The sequence below is a fragment of the Danio aesculapii genome, chromosome 7 (genome assembly GCF_903798145.1).
Source record: "Danio aesculapii chromosome 7, fDanAes4.1, whole genome shotgun sequence".
Lineage (NCBI taxonomy): Eukaryota > Metazoa > Chordata > Actinopteri > Cypriniformes > Danionidae > Danio > Danio aesculapii.
The window spans coordinates 744,208-754,504 of record NC_079441.1 but is presented as its reverse complement, the minus strand read 5'-3'; the positions used below and the strand labels follow the sequence as shown (position 1 = coordinate 754,504).

Sequence of the window (10,297 nt, the reverse complement as noted above, 5' to 3'; positions counted from 1 at the left end):
TAATGTTTATTACATCTGCACAAGTGTATTCCCCACCCTCAATCATGGAGAAGTCGAATTAGGTAAAGAGTTAGTTTAAAAAACGAAATGTTTTATATGTAAATATTGTAAATTCATTTTAAGAAAACAAAACATTATGGAAAAGGAGTGATTAAGTGATATAAGAAAAAAAACAGCAAAATAAATCAATTAAAAATAAATTAAAATAGAAAAGGTGCGTTTCAGAACGTTTGGGCCCCATGGCTGGAATTGCTAAGGGCCCCTATTCACTATATCCGCCCCTGTATATAAGATTATAGAAGGTTAGCTATACATTAAAATAACAATGAACTTTATTTACTGATAAAATATAGCATGATTAATTACAAAAATACTTCGTGTCGAAGTCACTGAAGAAATGTATCAGCCTATACATAAACAAAAAGCGCTGAGTCTGCCATGTACACACACACACACACACACACACGCGCACAGTCGGAGTCAGCCAGTGGCCAGGAGAGGGAGGAGGAGAGTCGATCATCTGATTCTTTTCCTGTCCCACCCTCTACCGGACAGACGGGAAGAGTTCACGGTAAACGGGCTCTCGACTCACCGACATTCACAGCGTTTCTGCGCGCACGGATCAACGCCACCAACGCGGAGGCACCAGAACGACGCGACGCGATCAAACTCCAGCGTTTTAAACAGGCCCGCGACTATTCCTGCCTCGCACACCCGCTCAACAGACGCCGAACTTCGGCAGAACTTCTCAAACTCTTGTCGGAGGAGCTGAGGTGGTCGGTACGCGGTGGAGAAACGCGACGACGCGCCGCGAGAGAGCGTTTCTTACCACCGCGTTGGAGCGCGTCTGTCCGCGCGTTGAGTTCGCTTTTCCTGCTATTCTTCTTCTGAGCGCTTCCTGCTCGGCCAAAAACCGCACTGCTAAAAATACTGGACCGCTTAACTGACCTAACTCCGTTCACCTCCCGCTTCACCGTCTTCTCCAGCGCCCGGGAGTCCGGTAACTCAGCAGATCTGCGTGTTTACTATAATTACCAACGTTTACTTTTACGGTTAAAAGTGGAGAATGCAGGAAGAAACGCTCCTCAAGTGACTTCGACGCTGAAGCAGAGCTCGGAGAGTTCCTTCACCGTCTTCAAGTGTGTATTTGTGTTGTGTTTGGGGGATTTCAGATCCATCTAGCCGTGTTTTGAACTTTACGACCTTTATAAATGGAGTCCGCAGAAAGAAACGCGTCTTGATTGACTGTAGATCATTAAACCAGAGACTGGGGCGTTTATTCACTCCATCCTGGTGTTGTTCTGTGTATTGTCTGCTCTTTATGGGAATTTGAGAGTAATCTATACACTTATTTTGAACTTTACGACGTTTCCAGATGGATTATGCGGTAAGGAACGCGACTTGATTGAGTGTGCATCATTAAACCAGAGACTGGAGCGTCCATTCACTTCATCCTGATATTTTTCTGTATATATTTTTGGGAGTTTGAGATCCATCTGTTTGCTCATTTGGATCTTTACACCTTTTTTAAACACACCTCAGTTGGTTTTCCCTAATTGAATTGGACCTCAGAGCATCCCTTCATTTCACCCCAATCATTCTGTGTGTTTATGTTGTTTTGGGGAGTTTGAGATCTGGGAAGTAAGCAGATCCATGTTACGCTCATTTTGAGCTTTACAACGTTTATAAATGGAGTATGCCAGAGTAAACACTCCTCTATTGACCCTCTATAACTAAATTAGACCCCGGAGCATCCATTCCAGTGTTTTTGTGTGTATTTTTGGGAATTTGAGATCCATTTTACGCTCATTCTGAACAGTATTCTGTTTAAAAATGGAGTATAAGTGAAGAAGTGTGTCTTAATCGACTTTACATCACTGAATTGGACCTTTAAGTATTGATTGGGACTGCATCATAATCTTCCGTGCCTTCTCACGATTGACAAGTGTTCGTGCTGTTTTTGGGAATTCGCGATCCATCGCTCATTCGTAACTTTACGACATTTAAAAATGGAGTACGCAGGAAAAACATTCCTCGATTGACTTTACGTCACTAAATTGTACTGAGTGTCCATATAATCAGTTCCAGTCTTATTGTGTGTATCTGCGCTCCTGTTGGGAATTTGAGCTCGTTTTGAACTTGACGACATTTATAATTGGAGTACACTAGAAGAAACACCCCTTTATTGACAAACCATCAGTAAATTGTTGGTTTGTACAATTTCCAACTTTACGACATTTATAATTGGAATACACACGAAGAAATGATATTTGACCGTCTCTAACGAAATTGTAGCTTGAAGTATCCTATAACACCATTCCCAATCTTTGTATCTGTGTGTTTGAGGAATTTGAGATCCAACTACACGCTGATTCCGAATTTGACGATACTTATAAATGGAGCACGCAGTAGAAAACGCCCCTTGATTGACCTTAGGTCATTAAATTGTACCTCGGAGCCTCCATTATAATCCATTCCAATCTTTAGTGTCTATTTTTTGGGAAATTGGGATCCAGTTTTTAAGATCCGTCTATACGCTGGTTCTGAATTTTACGATAATTATAGGTGATGTACTATGCAGGAAAAAACGTTCTTTAATTGATCGCCCGTCACTAAATCGTACCTTGGAGCGGCATTCCCACTCGTTAACGCTTGTAGGGATTGACGTCTGATGGAGACGCGTTCACCGATGATTGGGACGAACGGAGATTTGAGGGCGAGAGGGGTCGTGACGTCCCCAATTCCGTATCCACATTTAACCCACTTCGGTCTTGGATTGTAAGTCCAATGGAGCCGCTGAAGAATATCTTCTCCCGCGGGCCGCTGTGGAAGAACCTGGACCAGCAGACTCAAAAGGGGAGTTTCAGCAATCCGGTGTGGACCGCTCTGTTCGATTATGAGGCCTCGGGGAAGGACGAACTCACCCTGCGGAAAGGAGACCTGGTGGAGGTTTTGTCGCTAGACTCGGAGATCTCCGGCGATGAGGGATGGTGGGCCGGGAAGGTCAACAACAAAGTGGGAATCTTCCCCTCCAACTATGTGTCCTTCAAACCAAGGTGATCATAGTTTAGCATATTTTGCATATATTTTTATTTAGATTAGGCATGGTAGAAGATTCTGGCGGTATGATAACCTTGTACTGATATCACGGTATTGTGATTCATGTTAACGGTTGCTAAACACTGACTTTTCTAGACCACGGTAAACCTTGGGTAAACCAGTTATCTGGTAAACCAGTTATCCCACGCCTAGTTTCGACGCTTTTTTTAAATTTGCTGTTCATTTGGCTTTAGTTTTAGTTCATTTTGTTTATGGTATGGTTAGTTTAGTTTTTCATTTATCGTGAATTAAAAAACCCAAAATGTTTAAGTTAATGAGAATATCTATTGACCAATAGTTTTAGTTTACTAATAAAACCTTCTCTCCACACTAAGGTTATTATAGTTTCACGTTTCTAATTAGTTTTAATTTGGTGCTATTTTAAATGGGTTTTGTTTAGTTTTGTTTAGTTTTTCATTCATCGTGATTTTATAAAAAAAAAAATTCTGTTAACGAAAATGTTTTTTGACCAATAGTTTTAGTTTAATAATAAAACCTTCTTCCCACACTGAGGTTATTATAGTTTCATGTTTTAAATGAGTTTTTATTTTGATATTATTTTAAATTTGTTGTTAATTTAGTTTAGTTTTAGTTTGGTTCATTTACTGCTTTGTAAGTTTTAGTTTAGTTTGTCTGTGACTGTTGTTCGTTTTGTTCAGTTTTTCATTTATTGTTCATTTTTTTTATTTAATTTTTTTAATGAAAATGTTTTTTGACCTATTGTTTACTAAATATCTTCTCTCCAGACTAAGCTTATTATAGTTTCACGTTTCAAATGAGTTTTTAATTTGGTGCTATTTTAAATGGGTTTTTTTTAGTTTTGTTTAGTTTTTCATTTATCGTTAAGCTGTATGTTTTAATTAAGCTTTTATTTTGATATCATTTTTTAATTTGCTGTTTGTTTCGTTTTGATTTGTTAACTGTTTTGTTCGTCTGTAGTTTGGGTTTTCAGTGACCGTTTTAGTTTTTTTATTCATTGTGGATTTTTTATTTCATTTGTTAATGAAAATGTTTTTTTTGACCAAAATTTTTAGTTTTCGTTTTTCTAAATACCTTCGCTCTAGACTAAGATTATTATGTTTTTATTTTTAAAATTAGTTTTTATTTCGAAGCTATTTTTAAATTTGCTGTTCATTTCGGTTTAGGTTTAGTTTGTTTTGTTAATTATTTTGTTTGTTTTTAGTTTAGTTTTTTTAGTGACTGTTGTTAGTTTAGTTCATTTTTTTAATTTATCATGAATTTTTTCATCTCATTTAATTTCAGTTAATGAAAATTTTTTTTTTGACCAATAGTTTTCATTTACTTAACTTTTCTCCAGACTAAGGTTATTATAGTTTCACATTTCATAAATTAGTTTTCTATTTAAATTTCAATATTGTTTTCAAATTTGCTGTTTATTTCAGCTTAGTTTTACTTTGTTTTTTAATTTTGTTATTAGTTTTTTTTTTTTGTTTGGTTTGTCTGTGACTGTCATTAGTTTCGTTTAGTTTTTCATTTATCATGACTTTAAAAAAAACAAAAAAACAAAAGGCTTGTTAAACAAAAGGCTTTTTGACCAATAGTTTTCATCAATTGAACGTCTTTGCTCCGGACGAAGGTTATTATTGTTTAGCGTTCTAAAGTAGTTTTTGTTTTAATGCTATTTTTAAATTCGCTGTTCTTTTTGTTTAGTTTTAGTTTGTTTTGATTGTTTTTATTTGAGTTTTTTTAGTGACTGTCTTTAGTTTCGTTTAGTTTTTCATTCATCAAGTTTTTTGACCAATAGTTTTAGTTTACTAAATATCTTCGCTCCAGACTAATGTTATTATAGTTTTGTTTTAAATTAGTTTTTATTTAGATGCTATTTTTAAATTTTCTGTTCATTTTGCTTTAGTTTTGTTGATTTTAGTTTATTTTTTCACTGTTGTTTGTTTTGTTTAGTTTTCATTTATTGCTATTTTTTTTTTCAGGAAACAAAAATTTGACCAATAGTTTTAGTTTTATTTACTAAAGACTGAGGTTATTATAATTTGCCATTTTAGTTTACTAAACTACGCTTGCAGTTCATTTCAGGTTAGTCGCAGGTCGGATTATTATGCTTACTAATTCTGAAAATGATTAATATCTTTGCTAATTATTTTATGTTAGTTATATTTAGTTAGTTACGCAGTAATTTTTACATTTTACTCCAGTTATTAACTATAATCATGTGAATTTGTCTGTAAAAGCGCCATCTACTGGTGCTTCTATATACACAGCTGTCTCGGTTTTATTTCGCTGCTATTTTTAAAATTTGAACTTTTTTATTTTTTATTTTAAAACTATTTAGATTTAGTTTTTTGACCAGTAGTTTAAGTGTTAGTTTACTAAACTTGAGCCGGTCTGGAGCCAGAGCCAGCGGATTACGGTTAGTTTTAGCTAGTTTTGCTAAGTTTTTCGTCTATTGTGAATTCTTACGTTTTATTTCTGTTAGTTAGTTGGTTGTATAAGCGCTATCTACTGTTATTACTGTTATTTGTAACAACAGAAACATATATATATATATACATTTTTTTACCAATAGTTGTAGTTTTCGTTTATTAATTTCCACTCTTTCGTTCGCAGTGGTTATGGTAAGTCTGGTGTGGTGGGCCCTGCGGTGGTCAACGCTCTGGAGCCGCAGCCGGTGGAGTTCTGTGAGCTCAGCCTGCAGGAGGTGATCGGGGTCGGGGGTTTCGGTAAAGTTTACCGTGGGACCTGGCGAGGCGAGCTGGTGGCGGTAAAAGCAGCCCGTCAGGATCCAGACGAGGACATCAGCGTGACAGCGCAGAACGTCCAGAACGAAGCCCGCCTGTTCGCCATGCTGCAGCACCCCAACATCATCAGCCTGAAGGGCGTCTGTCTGCAGGAGCCCAACCTGTGTCTGATCATGGAGTACGCGTCCGGCGGGGCCCTGAGCCGAGCGCTGGCCGGCAGGAGGATCCCTCCACATGTGCTGGTCAACTGGGCTGTGCAGATCGCCAGAGGGATGCTGTACCTGCACAGCGAGGCCATCGTACCGGTCATACACCGAGACCTCAAGTCCAACAACAGTAAGTGCTGTATATTCATTTGAGCTTACTCTATTATCTACACTGGGGAATGGTGTCCGGTGTAACTTCACAATATACATCACCACATACAAATACATAACACCGAGGCCACATACAGCTGAAGACAGGATTATTAGCTCTCCTGTGATTTTATTATTATTATTATATCAATTATTTCCCAGATGATGTTTCTCAGATTCAGGAAATGTTCACAGTATGTCTGATAATATTTTTTCTTCTGGAGAAAGTCTTATTTGTTTTATTTCGGCTAGAATAAAAGCAGTTTTTAATAGTTTAAAGCCATTTTAAGGTCAATATTATTAGGTCCTTCAGCAATATTAGTGTTGGATTGTCTCCAGAATAAACCACTGTTATACAATGACTTGCCTAATTACCCTAACTTTACCCTAATTACCCTAGTGAAGCCTTTAAATGTCACTTTAAGCTGAATACTAGTGTCTTGAAGAATATCTAGTCTAATATGTGCTGTCATCATGACAAAGAGAAAATAAATCAGTTATTAAAACTATTGTTTAGAAATGTGTTGAAAATAATAATATAAAACTCAAAAATAGATATTTTTTGCTCGTTCAAACTACTTGTTTAAAATCAGCTGAAACAACACAATTCTTGAGATTTCATTGGAACAACTTAATTTTTCATGTTTAATCCAGATAAATTTGTTAAAGTGTTAAGTTAACTTAATCAATTTGTCTTGGGACAACATGAATTGTGTGGAACCCTGCATTTTTACAGTGTAGATATAAATACTATCCATCATTATCCATATAAATATTATCCATCCCTTGTTAAAATGCCATCATCTCTTGGTTTGTTTTAATATGTTTATTGTTAATAGTTTAAATGTTAATAAAGATGCAATAATAATGTGTTGAAGAACAGCACTCGGGAATTTATATTCAAAAATGATTAGAATATCACAGGAGGCTAATAATACTGTCTTCAGTTTTGTCAGGAGTTTATATTTTTATATGTAATATTAGATGCTTTCTCTGGATTTCAATTACTTCTTGATTTCTTCTAGAGATTAGGGTTAATCTAAGTGCAACTGTAAGTGTAACTCTTCTGGTGTTTTTTGGATATTTGTATGTAATATATCACACATATTGTGCATTTCATTAAACATTTTCCAGCTCTCAGAGCAGATGTTTTAATATGGACCTTTAAAAATCACACTTGCAGGGACAGAAAGTTAGTTATGAGTGTAAATGTGAGCCAAATCAGACTTTACTTCTACTCTTGGAAGAGTTTTACTCTCTGAACTGTGTGTGGGTGTCGAACGAACATGAGGAATAAATAATACAATAATATAACACACACACGCACACACACGCACACAAAGTCCAGTGTGTCTGCGTCCTCTTTTGCTCTTTGACCCCTGTGTGTGCGTGTGCGTGTGTGTGTGTGTGTGTGTGTGTGTGTGTGTGTATGTATGTGTGTGCGCACGTTTTGATTATTATGTGTGTGAGTGTGTGATATTCCCTTGGCGAGTGTGTGTGAGATGCCGCAGTGATCTCCTCTTCCTCCACAAACAGCTCATTTAAAGGGGCAGTTCACACAGAAATGAGGATTAGCCCATGATCTCCTCATCCTCAGGAACTCTTCATCTTACTCTCTCAGATACGAATCCTGTCCTCACCGTGATCCTTTTCTACAATAGCACTTTTGGTAGCGCACTGCTGCTCATTCCTACTGTAAAGGTATGATTGTGTGTCTTTAGCGTAATATGAGGTACACATTAAGGCCTAATCCCAATTCTATTTTTGTACACTTTTCCACTTCCCCTTGGCCCTTACAATCAAGTGAAAATCTGGAGTAAATATCTGAATACATTATATTCTAAATTTGAAGTTGATCTCTCCAAAAATGAGCTTTAAGTGAGGTTTAGTTTGACCGCAGTACCAGACATGACCAGCAGGTGACCATACAGTTTACATTAGTGTCCATATAAGGGCGTCCCCTATTTCTGTGTATGTTTTAAGAAACATTAACCTGATTTTTTCATACTTTTGACTATTTCTAAATTAGGCATCTCATTCTACAGTAGTATGAGCAGTTTGGTGGTTTTCGATGTCAATTTATCCTCTAAAAAACATTTTAAATTGTTTACATGTGGATTGCTGTAGCAAAGTAATGCTTTACAACTGAAAAATGAATATCCTTTTAGCAAATTAGTAAATAACTGTTGCTCAGGAATATCTATCAAAACTTAGTCACCAGATATGGAAACTAGACATATGAAGCTTTCAAATGATTTTTAGTTTGTCATGATGGCTTTGTTTAGACTATAATACCATGGTTTGTTAATGTATCGATAACATCGTCATCATGTAATTACATACGTATTTAACCTTACAATCGTTACATCTTTTTATGCTGAATGTTTCAGCTTTAAAATAATTGAGCTTTCAGTGAGGTTTAGTTTGACCGCAGTACCAGACATGACCAGCAGGTGACCATACAGTTTACATTAGTGACCATATATGGACATCCCCTGTTCCTGTGTATATTTTGAGGAATATCAACCATATTTTTTATACTTTTGACTAGGGGTGTGAACCTACACTGGTCTTGCAGTTTCGGTTGCGGTTACGATTATCATGCCATCGATTCGGTTCAATTCCATATCTCGGTGCATTGATGATGCTTTCCATACATACTTTGTTTTTGTTGTCTTCACAACACAAGACTTTTTTTATTAAAATCTCTAAATATATTTATATATTATTTGTAATGCAATTGTGTCCTTTAATACAAGCAGTCAGATATATGAACTGTACTTTTAATTTGACCTGCTCAAAGAAAACACTCTTATTGAATGTTTTAAACTCCATCACATGCACAGAAGACAACATTTAAAGCAAATAAACTCATGTAAATATTATCCCGCTTACTTTTTGAGCGATGTCAAGTGAGGTCTTACACCCCTGATTGGTCACTGTCCTCACCCGCTCAACAGAAAGGGCTGCGATTGGCTTTCTAGTAGTGAAATAGCGGCTCGTGTGCTGTACCTTCTTCAGTGTCAATTAAAGACTTTCCAGCACATTCTCAAGCAGTTGGACTGTACGTAATTATCTACCCTTTTTTTAGAGTACGCCCTCGCCTCCTTCGTCATAGTATTCTACTGCGACATCCCGCATATGAGTACGTAACTGAAACGATATCGAATTGTCCCCATCTGCATCACGGTGCACTGAAGAAACAGTTAATTGTGACACCTCTAATTTTAACAATATTCTAAATTAGGCATCAAATTCTACAGTAATATAGGCAGTCAGGTGGTATTTGATATGAATTAAGCCTCTAAAAACATCTCATTGTTTACATGTGGATTGCTGTAGCATAGTAATGCTTTACGACTCTGAGTATACTTGTGGCTAATGAATTAAGAACTATTGCTCAGCAATATCTATCAGAAATCATATATGGAAACTAGACATTATAAGCATTGACATGATGGATAGTTTGTGATGATTGCTTTATGTTTAGACTTTAATATTATAGTTTATATATGTAACCGTAACCACTCCCACAGGTTGAAGGCTGACAGTAGATGTATTTTTCATCTATTACTTCTCCAATGTAACTAAAACAGCAATTACATATGTATTCAGAAGAGTTAGACCTGTCCAGTGATTATATCATTTCTCATAATTAGATTAGGATTTAATTGCAATAGTGGTGTAAAGTTCAGTGTGCCGCTGGTGGGATGGTGACCGTTAGGGGTTAATGCACACATGTAGAATCATCAGCTATAAAGGAGATGTTGACCGCTTCTGTATCTGTGTTTCTGAGTATACACAGGTCTTTCTTCTTTCAGTTGAATCCAGTCTGGGTTACTTTAATACTGATCTTGTGTTTTCAGATCTACAATAGCACTATTCTCTACTATAGTAACTCCAATAAAGTGGGTCCATCTGTAATAAACTCCCTCACATGCTTCTGCAGTAAATGAAGCATATTTAAAGTGGTAATGAGAGAAATGAGAGCCAGTGCCGTCCACCTGGAGCATCAAAACACATTTAAAGGGATAGTTCACCCAAAAAATAAACTATTGAACACAAAAGATTATATTTTGAAGAATACTGCGACTATTGACGTCCATCGAATTAGTTTTTCAGTGTCGG

General features: G+C 36.5%; 1 protein-coding gene across 1 annotated transcript in view; it reads left to right on the top strand.

Moving 5' to 3' along the window:
* Window positions 1-472: 472 nt before the first annotated feature.
* LOC130231495 (mitogen-activated protein kinase kinase kinase 11) overlaps window positions 473-10,297 on the top strand; it is a 44,512-nt gene continuing 34,687 nt past the window's right edge. The window contains exons 1-2 of the mRNA XM_056460833.1: window positions 473-3,056; window positions 5,683-6,149. Coding sequence (XP_056316808.1) covers window positions 2,788-3,056; window positions 5,683-6,149 — 736 coding nt within the window. The 5' untranslated portion in view covers window positions 473-2,787. The remainder of the gene's footprint in view (window positions 3,057-5,682; window positions 6,150-10,297) is intronic.